Genomic DNA, 16,592 nt, shown 5'->3' with positions numbered 1-16,592 from the left:
GATTCTGAGTCTGACATCAGAGCACAGTTCTGCTGGATGTGAGCAGACGTAAGTACTCGGCATCTTTACGGTTTTGTTCCTCCCTCCTATAATTGTTGCTCTGCTCATTTTACTAGGCCTGGGCCCTGTTCTGAATCACAGTGAGCAGATCCAGATAATGGAAAATACCCCGAGTATGCTGAACCTAACATTGACAATCAGGATAAGCGGACACACAAAGCTGGTTATCAACATGATAAGTTAACTCAGTGTTTCCACTGGGCAGGTGTCAGTATGTGACCAATCACAAATGGTGGTGTAGAGGTTAAACACACAATGTGGACTGAAAGACAAAGCTGCAGCGTGGGTGTGTGTGCGAGGAAAAGCTCTGCGCAGTAGTTTAGTATTAAAAACAGAATGAATGTGTGAGCGCTTTAAACACTTTGGTGAGAAAGACTGGAAGAGCGCCACTATGCTACATTTTAGCTTTTTGAAAGGCAGGAAAAAAAGGGAAAAATACAAACTGTGTAAATTAACGTATCTCTCTAACAGAGCTCTCTCATTTGGACAAAGCACAGTCTGATGGATTACAGTAAAGTACGTAATTAAATTAATGTCGAGCAAGTTTTACTTTTTATTCTCAGCTGCAGGCTTGAGTGTCTTTAATGATCTGAGAGTAAAGAATAAATGTAACTCTCTGAGTGAATTAGATCCACAACTACATAAAAATACTGCAAGTACCTGCTCTGTTTTAGGATATTTATGGAACAATAAAGGAAATAAAACCAGTAAAGTTGGGAATAAAGATGTGTCTATGAATGTTTATTACTGATGCTCATCGGGAAGACATCAACACTTTAGATGCTGTTAAAAATTTACACCCACTCAGAAGTCTGAGGAATCTTCAGGGATGGTGATTTTCTGGAGCACTGGTCCATCAGTAGGCGGTGATTTCATACCTCTTGATCTCTAATCCGAAACATACCCTGTTCACAGCATAAGTTACCATGGCGATATACCTGTCTAAATTGATGAATGTTTAAAAGGGGAAAAAAGCTATTTGTACCCGCTATCACCCATTAATAGTCATTTACTAATTAAAAAACAAAACATTTTTTAATTATAGCAGGGATACGTGTGAGTTCGTGATGAATCCTTTAAGTCCCAGCGCATTTTCTGTAATATCTGAGGTTAGATGAGAAGGAGGGAGAAAAAGGTAGAGTGGGGGTGGGTTTGAGGAACAGTGAAAACAGAAGGATGGCAACGCTCGTGATGTGATTAAACGTCTGCTCGAACGCAGGGGTCCCCTGGAACAGAGATGTAGTGAGAGAGAGAGAATGAGAGAGAGAGGGGGAGAGGAGGAGAGATAAAGCTGAAGGTGAGTGTGAAACGGAGCTCTAACTTTACTGAGCCAAGCTGGCTTCTGTATGTTGCTGCAGGAGCAACGCTGACGACGTGAAAGGTGGGTGATGGAGCATCTGCAGATTCTTTCTTTGAGGGTCACTCTCGTTAGAGCGATTGTACTTTTTATCATTGCACTTATTGTCCATGCTTTTGAGGATTTTTCGGGGCAACATCTCTAATGTCACACAGGGAAATGCTAAAAGGTTCTTTTATAATTTATCAAAGTACTGTCTGAATTCTTGTGTTTGCTTCTTAAAACAGTGGCTTTTTTGATAGTAAGCGTGTTTGTGTAAAGGAATGCAAGTGCAAAGAGAGAGAGAGAGGGATTAAATTGGAAAGGTGCACGAGGTGAATGAGTGGGAGTGTTTACCCACAGATGGCCTCTCGGCGGTGGGATTGTGATAGTCCGCTGTACCCCCTCCTGAGTCCAGCTGGCGTCGCTCACGCGGGCCTCTTCCTGGCCAAAGCATTACCTCATCACTTCTATTTATTTTCTGCTTCAATACAAAGCGGTTTTCTATTAATATTCTCACCGTTTAAGCGGCGATGTGGCAGAGCACCGGGATGGGCTTTTTATTACATTTACAGCAGTGCGGGTTTGATAGATTTTAACTGTGCTGAGGCACACAACTTTTCTCCAGCAGCACCGTGCTGTGTTTTCAGCCTGTTTTCACTCGTCATGTTCTGTTATTAAAAAGCAGAACAAGAACGAGCATAGTGGTTTTGTATACTTAATATTTTGATGCATGAACTTGTTTTAAAGGGCTAAACATATGTAAAAATGGTGGATTCTCCAACAGTATGGGTTGTTGAAGCAAACTAGGGGCAGGAGTCACCAAGGTTCAGGTTTTTTAACAGCTGTTGCCATTGTTCACCAGTAAGTTTATTTGCAAACTAAAGATGATCAGGTCGTCCAGTCATATTGAGATTCGTGCAATGTTTTCATGTGAATAACTGTGTCACTGACTCGCAGGCCTGAAGCTTCAATCCAGTCTGGACTTCTGACTCAGCACACTTGGCTGATGGCCACTCCTGCCCTGGTGTGAGGGACCGGACGCCACCACTTATTCCGCGCATTTATGGACTTCCTGTCAGTCGTAGTAAGCCAGCTGAGGAGTCCCTGAATCGTTTAATCTCCAAAGAGATGAGACAAAGCCCTGGCTGATGTTTTCTTTCCAGGTGAAATTATGACCCTGCTGGTAAAGTGAGGTGCGCGCCAAGAAGAGTCTCGCTAAAGAGCTGTGGTGACCATTCTGCAGTAGAAACGCGAAGAAAAAAAAGATGTCTTGTCTGTCATTTACCCCTGCACTCTACCTTGATGCCCACTCCGTCTTTGTCGTTGGACTGCTGCTGCTCGTCCACCGGGGGCCCTCCGAGGTCAGCTGCCAGAATGACACGGAGCCGATCGTGTTGGAGGGAAAGTGTCTGGTGGTGTGCGACTCCACCCCGTCGGCGGAGCCGTCAGGTAATGCCCTGGGCATGTCAGTGAGGTCAGGAACTGGGCGGGTGGCATTTTCGGCCATTCGTAACACCAACCACGAACCCTCAGAGATGAGCAACCGAACCATGACCATCTACTTTGACCAGGTGGGTTTTAAGGCTTGTTTTTGGAAAAGTGTGGTGCAAGTTAAGGTTTTGGTTGAATTTCATGAGTTCAACCAAAAATGACGCTTCACCTTCTGCTGCACTCTAAAAACGGTCAACAGAAACTTGTGTTTCAAAGGACATAGACCTCTTTTGTATTGAATCTGGAGAGGATCCAAATCCAGGACACTGCAGGCAGAAAGCTAGTATTTTATTTTTAAAAAAATATCCAAAATGTCAAACAGAAGTCCAGTCAACACAGAGCAACATGCGGGGAAGCATAGACACTGTGACAAAGACTGAGAGCTGATTAGGGAATGGCCAACAGGACAAGGAAGGACAGTAAACAAAACTAACACAGGAGAGGAAAGAAAACAAACTTTCAAAGTAAGACAGGAAAGAACCAAAAAGGAATGATACAGAAATTAATGCAAATATTAAATGAGCATCACACAAGGAAACAGCGCAAAGGAAACATGCATTTGTTTGGACACAGAAAGATGGAAACCACTGACGACACATTTGTATACCAGACCAGATTATCTTTGTTTCAAAATTTCCAACTTAAAACTGAGGAAGCTTTTAAATAAGTAAAAGATAAAGTATTTCTAAACCCCCTAAATTAATACATTTAAATAAATAAATAAATAAATAAATGTATGTGTAGGTCATTCAGCCTCTGAGCTTATGTCCCTTTGTGCACAGGTGAATTTTCATAGTGGAATAAAAAAGTAAAAATATAAATAAACTGCAAACCTGGGACAATAGGTCCCAACTAAAAACTAAAAACCTCTGTGTAGAATCTACGTCAGCTCCCTTATTTGCAAGGAGCCACCACAGCAGATAGCTCTGCATGTTTGATTTGGCAGATTTTTACACCAGATGCACTTCCTGATGTAACCACAAAGAGATTTGTGTCTCCACCCAGGATCAAACTGAGATTTCTGGCTTGTTAGATGTAGACCTCCTTCTGGGTTGGCTGTAGCTCAGGTGGCAGAGCAGGTCAGCCACTAATCAGAAGGTCGGTGGTTTGATCCCAGGCTGCCTCCTGGCTGCATGCCAAATATCCTTGGGCAAGATACTAACCCCATGTTTGCCTACTGGTGGTGGTCAGAGGGCCCGGTGGAGCCAGTGTCCGGCAGCCTCGCCTCTGTCAGTGCGCCCCAGGGCAGCTGTGGCTACAGTGTGTAGCCGCTGCGTGTGAATGGGTGAATGACTGAATGTAGCGTGAAGTGCTTTGAGGTCCTTAGGGACTAGAAAGGCGCTATAGAAATGCAGGCCATTCTTCTTTTGGCTGCTCCGTTTAGGGATCACTACAGTTGATCATCTGTCTCTTCCTCTGTCTCCATCTCACTCCATCCTTACCATCCTCCTCTGTCACACCAACCCTCTGCGTGTCCTCCTTCACTACACCCACGAACCTCCTCTGTGGGCTTCCCTTTCCCCATATTCATTCCCTTTGTCCCCTATCCCTCCTCTGCACAAGTCCAAACCATCTCAACCTTGTCGTTTTAATTTTGTCTCCAGCTTGTTAGGTAAACCACTACACTAAAGACCTCTATCCATATACATAGAAATAGCAGGTCAGCAGGCAAATTTTGCAAGTTACATTTTGCATGACTTTCAGGACTCTCAAATAAGACTACAAGAAACAGTCGATAAAAGAGGAGCATTGATGTCTGTGAGAAAATCTCATGCATAGACAGTTTACTGAGAAACCAATGTGGTGAACTGACCAACCAGCCAGTTTTATAATAACCAGAACAGACTGCCATCGCCATTTATAGATACAGCCTCTTCTGCTGTTACTAAACTTGATTTATTGCCATCAAAGTCCCCAGTTACTGATCACACTGTACAAACAGAAAAAAGGCCTTCACAGAAAAGCATTATTACGACGGAGTGACTCACTGCCAGTTCTCTCCCTCCTTTTCTTGTTCTCCTGCGAGGACGAGCAGACCAACTTTCTTGTAAAAGAGAAACATTAGAAAAATTTAGGTCAGAAAAATAAGAATAATAAACCACAGTGGAGGCTCAGTGAAAGATTATGGATTACACATTTGTGGCTAGTTGGTTGGTTGAATTTGTGAAACTCTTTGCTTCTCTCTTTTCCTTCTTAGATCATAGTGAACGTTGGCAGCCATTTCGATCCAGCAACAAGCATCTTTGTGGCACCCAGAAAAGGAGTCTACAGTTTCAGCTTTCATGTTGTCAAAGTTTACAACCGGCAGACGATACAAGTAAGAACAAAAATGTAAAAGCGTCACGTAACACTGAACGGATCTGTTTGTTTCTCAAAGAAAAGTTAGACTTATTGCTGTTCTAAGGTTTGTGAATTAACAACAGACAGAGAGGTGCTAAAGTCTGGTTCTTCTGTGATGTCCACACAGTACTAGATGAGCTGGGACCTGAGAAGTACTGACAGGAGTCCCAGGAAGGGGCGAATCTGAGAGTCTGTTTAAAAACAGCTGTAATTCATCAACCATTAGTGTGAGGTTTTTGTCCCACCCCTTGAATTAAAGCTGGAAGTCTGCTCTTCAATTTAAAATTGATTCTACTGATGTATAGACACAATCATCAAAACTGCATCAGCGTCCAAACATACCTGATTCTGTTTTACATGCACTCATTCACATGGCCACTAAAGGTTGTATTCCTTTAACCTCCTAAGACCTGAACTCTTCCACTGCATGCATTTTTAATTTCTCTTTGATATTTGGGCTGATTGGGACCCGATGAATGGAAAAACAAAGAATTACCAGATTTTTCTTTTTACCTGATTTTTGTTTCTAAGAAAAATGAGGGTCCCCTTTTGGGGTTTTTTTTTTAGATTTTGATAGAACAGTAGCAGTATAATGTCCTCTTAAGTGGATATCAGGCCCTTGTAGAGCAAAATTGAGTATTTTGATCTAAATAACCCAAAATGTGATGTCCACATATCTGGATGCCAGGTCCTAGGAGGTTAAAATACAACTATAACTAAAAATAATATCTTTCACCACAAACAGCCTCAGTCCCCTGACTTAATATCTGTGAATGAATTTACAGTCATCTCAGTGTTATTTCAGTGGAGCTGGTTGTTTCCCTGTGTAGCTTTACTTCTAATCGTCCATTTATGGACGCTATTCTCACTTTCGCGATTGCGCTATACGACAAAAATGAAGTCGCAGTTGTACACATCACATTGAACTTTGTGCCTCTGCCTCCAGAGTTGAGGACATGAGTGCAGTTTTACTTCTTACTGCTCTTTTAATGATATCAGTGCAGAGAGAATAATTCACAGATTATACAGAGGAAGAGTTTCTGAATGTGATTTCATTCAGTTTTTACTTCTTCTACTCCTGTACCAGCACTGATGTGGAGGTTTTAGGATACAGTACATACTGTAACCAAACACTGTCTTCTAACCAAACTTTCCGTACAAATCTTACATCCTGCTTTCTCAGGTGAGTTTGGTTCTCAACGGCTGGCCTGTGATCTCAGCCTTCGCGGGCGACCAGGATGTGACCAGGGAAGCTGCCACCAATGCGGGTCTGGTGATTATGGAGAGGGGGGACAAGGCTTACCTCAAACTGGAGCGGGGGAACCTAATGGGAGGGTGGAAGTACTCCACCTTCTCTGGGTTTCTGGTGTTCCCGTTGTAGGGTTGACTGAGGTAGGATTATGAGAGCTGGTGTTCTGACCATAGTCACAGGTGTGGAGGGGAGGGCGGGTGTTACATAAAGAGTTCTTTGTTACTTTCACAGCCATCAACACGAAGGAAGAGGAATTAACTGATACATTGAACTGCACTGACGCATCTTGATGTGTATCGATGAATTGGTGAATTCACCTTGCACCAAATAATCTTGGATGTATTTTCCATTTCCATTGCATTTTTATGGCTTATTGTGTGTTTTTCTGTCATTAGTCTGTGGTTGCTTGCAGTTTTCCTTTTAATGCATGAAATAAGAAATGGCCAATAAAGAAAATAATTGTGTCTACTGACTGCATCAATCTATTAGCACTAACAAATTAATACTTTCAGTGCTGGCTAGCCAGTTAAAATGCTTTATCTCAGAAAGGTACGAAGGAGAATATGATCCAAGATACTTCACTTTCATTAAAATGTTCAGTGTAGCACTTCATTGTTGTCTTAAGTATACAGACTGCTATAATAAAGAGGATTGACAAATTTGGGCAAAGTTAGAAGTTAGCAGTATGCAAGCTTGCTAGCTAGCAGAGATACAAAGATTAGATGTTTTGTGAAACTCCAGTCTGAAGCTTTTCAATGTTCTTTGTGTTTTGAAATGGGATGTGAGCAATACGCATATTTGACTGAGAAACAGCACACTCATTGGCTAACACTGACTTCATTCTTTTATTCAACCAGGGCACCGTGCAGTCACTCACACGGCCATGAACTCCTCTACAAATTACCCTCAAGTCAAATGTGAGGCTATCTGTCTGACAGCTAAAGCTAGCCTCAAACTGGCTCATCTAAAAACAATTGAAAGCACAAATCTGCAACAGAATGGATGAAAAATATAATGGCCAATTGTACAGATCTTTAAGTTCTTACTGCTAAAACAAGTTTTTGAATCAAGGACCATAGAGATTGTAGCTTTCACTCAGGCCTATGCTAATTAGTGCTATATATCCATATAATAATATATATTCTATATAATAACAGAAGTGAAAGTGATGCATACCAAGCTATAATATGAGTCAGATATTTCCATAAAAAATACTCCAAAAGTAGACATTGAGATGTCCAGCTCAGTGACTTGAATTAGCACAGGTGAGGCCTTAGAGCAGCTAGCTACAGCTAGCTTGAGTTACAGAAAAAAAATACTGATGTGACTCAAAGGAAGCTGTGAAACTGATAAGCTTACTTTTTTATTTAGAAGCTACAGGTAGACTACATCAACTCGTTTAGCTTTCCAGTTATAATATCCATAATTATCCATAATTATTATTCAAATAAACAGAGGCCCATACAAGCTTGTTAACCATTCTTCTGTTTATTTAATGAACATACTGTTTCCCTTTTCTTCACAAAGGCTGCATTTTGCTTACCACATATGTCCTTAGTTAAATGCTGACACAATTGTGGCCCCCAAACACCCTCTATCACACTTTACATATGCTCTATAAATCGCTCTGTACAAACAGAAGGTTGTTCTGAAAATAGCAGGCCTCCCTGCTGTTTGTCCCAAGAGCTGTCCTGAAGGTAAGAGATATTGTACTATTGAGAGTTTTACTATGCCCATAAAAAATGCAGGTACTTTTCTCACATAGAAAAGGTGTTCAGTCATGAAAACTGTAGCTTTTTTTGTAAAAGTCATAAATTATACATGAATTTCTGTCTGTATTCGTCGCTCCCTCTGACGCACAGTGCGCACAGCGACAGTGCACCTCTCAGCGGTGGATCCGGTGACAGATGGAGGGCTGGCAGTAGAAAATGAAACCATTGCCAGGAGCCTGCTGAGTTCACACTGGACCTTCACAACCTATTAGTGTCAACGTCCCGGTGCACAGCAGAGGCCTGTGTTAGCACTTTAGAGAGTCGTGTCTGGAGTACAAAAACAACATGAAGTGAAGACTTTGGTTCCAAAAGCGAGATAAACTCTTCAAAGTTAAAGACAAACACAGAAAATGTGACAGGGAACATTCATAAAAACACCACCACAGCTAAAGTACAATTACTGATGTAGATTACAAAAGACATGGCTATACATCAGTGATTGGGCTGAATCACTGAACAAAAAAAAACAGCAGTGCCCCCTACAGACAGGGGAGGCATGGTAACATGGTAACAGAAATGATAACAGAAATACAAAACTAAGACTTAACAGTATAAACGGAGGGATTACAACTATAATAACCAAAACTAGGGACAGAATCCTAACCTCAGAATATAAAATATACAAGAATCAAAAGTCACAGACCAGGACCATGACATACAATTATTTATTGTTGTCATCTATAAATTTTCCAATGCACTATTTTACCAACCAAATAAAAGCTGTAAAAAAAATAGTAAAGCGGATTATTATTTTTATTATAGTTATTTACTCATGTTTATTAAGAGAAACGTTAGTTTTAGTGGTTGATTCATTTCTGACTCCTCTCATATGTAAGCCCACTGTGTTCGCTCAAATTTGGGTATAAACATAATTTTTTTTTCCCTTGCTGGATAAATAACAAAATAATATGTGTTTTAAACAGGTTTTCACTGTTCTTGTTTTATGACAAGTGGTCTAATGAATTTGTTAAGCATGGTAAAACAAAATAAATAATAACCTAAAATAAACACCTATTAAAGTCTTAGTGGATTCTTTAACTGTTTAAAATGCTTAATAAATTATTCTAATGATATACGTGATGTGTCTTAAGAAAAATAAATGCAATTTTGGGGCTTCTGTTTTCCACATTGTAAAGAAAAGCTACTGTTATCAGTGCAGCTTATATAAAATCACATAGAAAGAACCAGCTGCTTATTGCCTTGATTTTATTCTATAATAAATGTTAAAGTTAACACAAGGTGTTGGAGATGTTTTTTTATAGATAAGATTAAGTTAGCAGTTCAGATGAAAATATAGTGAAAACTCCCGAATCTGTGCCTTCTTTTGTAACTTTCACATTTTGCAAAGCCATCCACATGACTGGACCCTGTAGCAGTTCTGGTCTCTGTTCAGTATGTTCGACATCTCAGGTTTAACAGAATCAACTTTTGGAGAAATACTTTCATTTTTCTCAAGGTGGACCTAAAAATCCTCTGCAGAGACATTGCTCAAATCAATATAAAAATGAAATACTTAAACAACTTTCTGACTGATAGCTTAAAAATTACCTTACCTGCATCGTTCAAGAACTTGCTTATGTTGGTGTCTGAAATAAGAAAAGAGCAGATAACAAAACATAAAAACTGTAAAGGAAATACAACACCAATAACTTCTTATTATAAATGAACTTTTTATTAAATTGTCAGATTTTTCTTTAAAGCAACATCAGATTTTTTTCTTTTTTTTTTCCCAAATTTCCCGGGAAAAACATTAAGGCTGAACATGAGGTTTAACATTTCAAGTTATTATCTCAAAATTCAAACTTTTGAATACGTAGAAAATTTGAGACATTTAACTGTAAGTTTTGAGATAAAAATCTGAAATTACAACATATAGAAGGCAAAAAAGAAATGTTTTTTGCGTCCTGTTTCTTAAAAAGTCCAGTTTCTGGACATTACCTACCCATCATTTAAAATAAATCAGATACACATTAGGATGATTTCAAAAAGTGGTAAAGTTCAGATAAAAACCATCCTAATATGAGAACATTGTACACATACAACACAACCGTACCAAATAAATATTTCACACAGCATTGTTCCAGCACTTCATTGAAGCTACATCATGCTTCTGCGCAATGAAAAATGTGTTTCTTGGGCAAGAAACAAAAACAAATTCTTGATTGAAATTTAAGTTAAGGTGACACTTTAATCTAACTGATTATCATGTAATGAAGGAAAAGCATGTGTATAAAAAAAATTAAATAATGAGGACACTGTACATGCAGTTTATCACTGTGAGAGAAAAGTTTCAACTTAAAAATCACTCTTTGATTTAACAAGAGAGTGGATATCCCCAATGTGACCCACCTGCTATTCAAACCTTGCTAAGGGGAGATTTGCTAAAATGGGCGGTCTGCACCAAGGCACAGTTTAAGATAAATAAAGATTATTTTCAACTGTGAACGCTGCAAAGCTGCCCTCTTAAAATATGGAGGTTGGACAGTCCATAATGGGCCAATTTTAATGCAGCTTCTTATTTTTTAACATCTCGGCTGCACTTAATGCGCCAACAAAACAGCATGTGTAAGCAAACATACAAATACAGTACAAACCAGGTTTTTCCACATACCGTATACTAAACAGCAGTGATGTTTGTAGGGTTGCTGAAGTTTGGCTAGCTATATAATGATGCGCTACGAGCGACGCAGCTATGTTAGCATAGCATAAACACAATGAAGCTGGAGGGTGAACGCTAACTTTTTTCCACTCGATAAAAGTTAATGTGAGGGTTCCTGACGCTGTCAATGGACCAAATTTCAGTCAGGAGAACAGCTGACATAATACATCCACAACACGAAGTTAGTCATTATTATGCTGCAAAAACACGGGAATAGAGCAGCTGCAACAGAATTCAACATTATTGAATCAATGGTACGGAAGTGGAGGAAACAAGAAGAATGAGTTGAGTAAAGTTTGATCTGATTTTGTTTTGCCTAATGCGCCTTATATTCCGGTGCACCTTAGTATGAAAACAGACCCATTCATCAACAGTGTGCCTTATAATCCGGTGCACCTTATGGTCCGAAAAATACAGTAATACAAACAGTATATGCTGAAAGGCATGTGTTTAATTTTAACCTCCTTGACAAGCCAAAGAAGTCCCACCCGTATCCATGGATTATTGCAGGGGTGTCAAACTCCAGGCCTCAAGAGCCGTTGTCCTGCAGGTTTTAGATCTCACCCTGGGTCAACACACCTGAATCAAATGATTAGTTTATTACCAGCCTCTGGAGAACTTCAAGACATGATGAGGAGGTAATTTAGCCAATTAAATCAGCTGTGTTGGCTCAAGGACACATCTAAAACCTGCAGGACAGCGGCCCTTGAGGCCTGGAGTCGGAGACCTGTGCATTAATGCAAATCCTACGTTTGGTTTTATAACACATATTGACTTGTTGTGATTAATAGTCAGTCTGCCGTTAAGGCAATTTCTGGCTTAAGATGATTTCCTGGCACTGTGTCTTTGGATATTTGTTGACCACAGTAGGTGAAAAAGCATCAACCATATGACCAGACTTGGCCCATAATTCTACTGCTGACAGTGCAAAAGAAAGGTGTGATGTTTTTTTCACTGGTTTCAGCATTTCAAACAAAATAAACAGAATAAATACAGAAAATAATAGAAAACAAAAAGCTTTTTCAGAAACCTGTCCAGATATAAAAGTCCACTACAACAGATTTTTTTAAAAACAAACATGCAAAAAAAAAACCCTTAAATATGATCTCAAATTTGAGAAGTTAAAAAGAAAGAGGGAAGATTAGACAACACACTCAGCCAACTCCTCCAGCCTTGTTCCCCCAGCCTCCCAAGTGTGGCAGAGGGACGTTAACGGCAGATGGTGCTGTTGGGTGCCTCTTCCGCTCTAAAGGATCTGTGGCGCAGATGTGCATGGTGTTGTTGTCACCAAGTTGTAATCCAACTACGTTGCAGAAGTGCATGTTGATTCTAGGTGTGGCAGGATAGCAGAAATTACCAGGGCTGGAGGACTGACGCTGCAGAGAAAAGAAGAAGAATATTTGTTTAAAGCGGTTCAGAATAAAAGCAAATCATGTTAGTTTGAGCCGCTGTAAGATTGAACAAAAATGTTTACATTCATTTTCCAGCACTTAAAATTCAGTCCTTTTTTGTCTTTTCTAAGAACTATTTTGGAAGCATTTCATTTGGTTTTCTTAGCTTCAGACAGCTCTTTTTGTTTTTCAGTTTTTCTACTTTTGGACCTCTATGATGTCACTGAGAGCCGACGTCCCTAATACAGTAACTCCACTGAACCCTCAAAGCACTTTCTTACTACAAGCCTGATTCAGTCATTTACACACACGCACTTTTTTCCTACGTTCTAGTGTTTTTAACCTAATATTCATACATTCATTGTTCAGTGGATACATCGGGGGTCAGTATTTTGCTCAAACATACTTCTACATGCAACCAACAGAAGCCTGAGATCAAAACACCAACCGTCCGATTGGTAGACGACCTGCTCTACCTCCTGAGCCACAGACACCGCTGTGAACTGTAAATGATACAAAGTTAAAGTAAAAATTTGAACATGAAGCTGGAATGGAGCGTACCATGTTTCATCTCGTGGCTAAAAATTGTGTAAACCTTTTAATCTTTTTTTTTAATCAAAACATTTCTTAGCACAAGAATTGATGACTGAAGCTCAAATCTAACTGAAGATTTTGGCCCTCTGTGGACAAAAGTAATGGGACACCTTCACATACCACCTACAGGACCTGCTCAGACATGGAAACACATGCTATGAAGCTCCTGTTGTATATGTTTGTGCTGATATTAGTGCCAGATGATGTTTGGAGCTCTGTAGTTACTGAGTCAGCAGAGCTTTGGACAAGTTTGCTCTTTTCGGGTTTTTAACTACTGCCTACATATATTTTTACTAGAATTGCTTTTATTTTGACACATTTTAACATTTATGAGGCACAACATGCAAGAAACATTTGGGTTATGTAGCTGCATGCTAAACAAGCAGATCTTCATAAAATAGTTATGGAAAGTGGACCAGTTCTCATATATTGTTTTTCTACTGTACTGAAGGACCCAAAGCGCTTTATACAACATGCCTCATTCACAGCCATCCATACAACCGCTTTTTTCCTTACTATCTAACATTCACACACATTCATTAAATCACATATTATACATGCATTTGGCTATCTGAGATTCCAGACTGGGTGTACCATATAGGAAAAAAGGGTAGACATGAACATAACCCTTGCCAGGTCACTGGTGACCAGTGCTGGTCAAGTTACTTGAAAATAGTAATTAGTTACTAATTACAGATTAATTCTCCAAGAAAGTCATCCAGTTACTTTACAAATTACTTAGTTTCTGCAAGTAATTAGTAACTTCATTACTTTTTAAAAACATGATACAAAACTTGAATATGTAACAAAGCAATGGTCCTTTCAGCCCAATTCTTTTTTTCTGCACAATCCATCATATACAATTGAATTTTTAGTAACGCACTAACACAGCGTGCTTATGGGAAAGTAACAGTAACTCAATTACTTTTTTTGCAATAATAATCCCTTTACTTGTTACTTGAAAAAAGTAATTGGATTACAGTAACATACTTCTTTTAACACGTTACTGCCCGTCTCTGCTGGTGAACTGGTAAGTTTTGAATTAGGTTAACTTATGAAGTTAATTAGTATATTCAAGCTCTTTTAATTGAAAAACATTAGACCTGCTCATTGTGGAAAAAGTTTTTAAGTCGGTGAAAAACAACGAACACACACACCTGGTACTGAGAGAAATGGTTTTGCTTAAAAGGTGGGCAAATGTTTTTCGATGATCTGTTTTGCGGCTTCCTCGAAGGAGCTGACGGGGCCTGCGACTGAATGGGCTGAACAGAGGATGGTTTCATTTTATAGCCTGCTGAGTGGGGTTGGTCCACCTGAGACACATTGGCAGTTCGATGTGAAGGTGATTCTGGAAGGCAACACATTTATCTTCAGACATGAAGCCACAACAGGCACTTTATTTGACTACAACAAAAGGTTCCCCCTTCAGTCAACCGTTTCTGTTCTGCTTCAGCAACAACTTCCTTCTTACCTTTGACTCTAGTGTTGTCTCTTTGATTTGCAGGCCAACTGCCAGCCACTTCCTGTAAGAAAAGGAAATAAAAGAATTGCTCTGTTGCAAGTTACAGCAAAGATGAAGAATGTGGAATAAAGTGAGGATAAACAATCTTTACCGGCCTCATTTTCTTACAGTTCTTACAGGGTCTCAATGGGATCGGAGTGTAGTGAAAATTATTTAGATGCTTCCTGTGGCTTTGGTGTAGTGACAGTGTGTAAAACTGTGACGACAGTGGCTGATGAGCTTTACCGCAGTGTAACTTCCCTTGGATTAGGGCTCAAGATAAGTAACACTGATACTAATAATGGTACTAAAAAAACACATGCTTTCCACTAAAAGTCTCTCACGATTGTCGTTCTTTCACAAGATATGCTAAAAATGTACAAACAAGATTAACGTATTTCTTTTATGAGTAAATCTATAAAATCCACATCTTGGAAAGTATCTACACTTACTGTAATGTTTTAAACTTTAGTTTTTTCTTGTTTTTTTTAAGTGAAACAATATAATTAAATGTGTGGTAGACAGATCTACATCTACGCCCCTCTCATTACACAACTATGATTATATGTATGTGATTCATAGTCAGCGTTACATTTTGGCTTAACGTAAGAGTCCATTTCCATCCCCCCCATATGAAAGTCCTCTACTTAGATGATTGCACCACTTGGTCTTACTTCCTATATGGACTATTTTCTATTATGAAATTTAAACCACAATGTATTGCAGAAGTCTAGTTACCATTCAGACCACTTGAATTACAATATGTTGAAGGGGTATTTTTGATTTTTTTTTTTTTGTTCAGTGATGGCCCAATGTGAACCTTAATGTAAAAAAAACACTAGACCAGCAGTTCTAGATATTAATCATTAGTTAGTCCTTCAAGAAAAGTATGCTTTATGATTCTAATACAAATGTAACCTGAAGTGAAAGTCTATCAGTCTGTTATGGGGAGGGGAGCAACCATAGTCACTAAGGGATTTTTCCAGGTTGATGGCTTCTTAAACCAGGGGGTGTGGGGGAACTCCAGGCCTCAAGGGCCGCTGTCCTGCAGGTTTTAGATGTGTCCTTGATCCAACACAGCTGATTTAAATGGCTAAATTACCTCCTCGACATGTCTTGAAGTTCTCCAGAGGCCTGGTAATGAACTAATAATTTGATTCAGGTATGTTGACCCAGGGTGAGATCTAAAAGCTGCAGGACACTGGCCCTCGAGGCCTGGAGTTCGACACCCCTGTTGTAAGGAAAAAACCCTAAAATAATCCAAAGAAAAACCCAGCCATCAGACAACTCCTTACGACCAAGCAGGTCGTAAGGAGTTGTCTGATGGCCAAGCACATGGTGACAGTGGAAAGGAAAAACTCCCTTTTAACAGGAAGAAACCTCGGGCAGAACCAGGTGCATGGACCATGCGGCCATCTGCTGCGACCGGTTGTGGGTGAAGGGAGGAAGACAGGACAGAACACACATGTCCTTAATTTTAAAATTAAATATAGTGGACAACAGTATCGGTCTTCACCTCTTAATCTTTGAATTCAGGTGCTTTCAGTCTCATGTGCGCAGGTATATAAAGTCCTGCCTCTGGCCATAAAGTCTGCCTTTACAAACATGTGTGAAAGAGTGGATCATTCTGAGGACCTCACTGAATTACAGTGTGGTGCTGTTAACAGGACGCCATCGTTGCAACAAGTCAGGTTATGAAGTTTCTTGCCTCCCAGTTAGTCAACAATCCCCTGTGTTTAAGAACCAGAGTACCTCAGACCACGTAGCGTTACAGAGCGGGGTCACTGAGTCTAAAAGTTGCAAACCTCCTCTGGCATTACCGTCAGCACAAAACCTGTGCACAAGGAGCCCCATGCATGGGTTTCCATGACTTGTACATGTAATGCTTAGGTTGTCGTGCTTATTTTACATTTGCTGTGTTCAGGATTCCTCTTTGAAAATTCCCCTAGTGCAGTAGGAAGTGATGCACACAGTATTTCCCCGTGACTGAAGAAGCGCAGTGTTGAAACAATACTGTATTGGCCAATTCATGACAAAAGGGAAAGAAATGGCATAGAGCACATTTTGAGTATTTGAATGTTGTTTTTTGCCACTCAGCTCATTCTGACTACAACACTGATGGTTGGTTTATAATTTCAAACCTACATGGTGTTTGGAGCTAATCCTTTCTGACAACTATATATAATTTGTCAG

General features: G+C 39.8%; 1 protein-coding gene and 1 long non-coding RNA gene across 2 annotated transcripts; one reads left to right on the top strand and one right to left on the bottom strand.

The window, feature by feature from the left end:
• Positions 1–1,324: 1,324 nt before the first annotated feature.
• Positions 1,325–6,873, top strand: LOC102192849 (cerebellin-1). Its single transcript, XM_005748827.2, has 4 exons — positions 1,325–1,441; positions 2,357–2,970; positions 5,088–5,207; positions 6,414–6,873. The coding sequence occupies exons 2-4, from the start codon at positions 2,665–2,667 to the stop codon at positions 6,609–6,611; spliced, it is 624 nt and encodes a 207-aa protein (XP_005748884.1). The 5' UTR covers positions 1,325–1,441; positions 2,357–2,664; the 3' UTR covers positions 6,612–6,873.
• A 4,761-nt stretch (positions 6,874–11,634) lies between these two features.
• Positions 11,635–15,192, bottom strand: LOC102192654 (uncharacterized). Its single transcript, XR_312142.1, has 3 exons — positions 14,370–15,192; positions 14,056–14,246; positions 11,635–12,289 (listed from the first exon to the last, which is right to left on the bottom strand). It is a non-coding gene; the product is annotated as an uncharacterized LOC102192654 (long non-coding RNA).
• Between the last annotated feature and the right edge of the window lie 1,400 nt (positions 15,193–16,592).

Source organism: Pundamilia nyererei, unplaced genomic scaffold (assembly GCF_000239375.1).
Source record: "Pundamilia nyererei isolate P.nyererei 1_Seehausen unplaced genomic scaffold, PunNye1.0 scaffold00230, whole genome shotgun sequence".
In the NCBI taxonomy this organism is placed as follows: Eukaryota; Metazoa; Chordata; class Actinopteri; order Cichliformes; family Cichlidae; genus Pundamilia; species Pundamilia nyererei.
The sequence above is the reverse complement of the archived record's forward strand: the minus strand, read 5'-3'. Positions and strand labels throughout refer to the sequence as shown.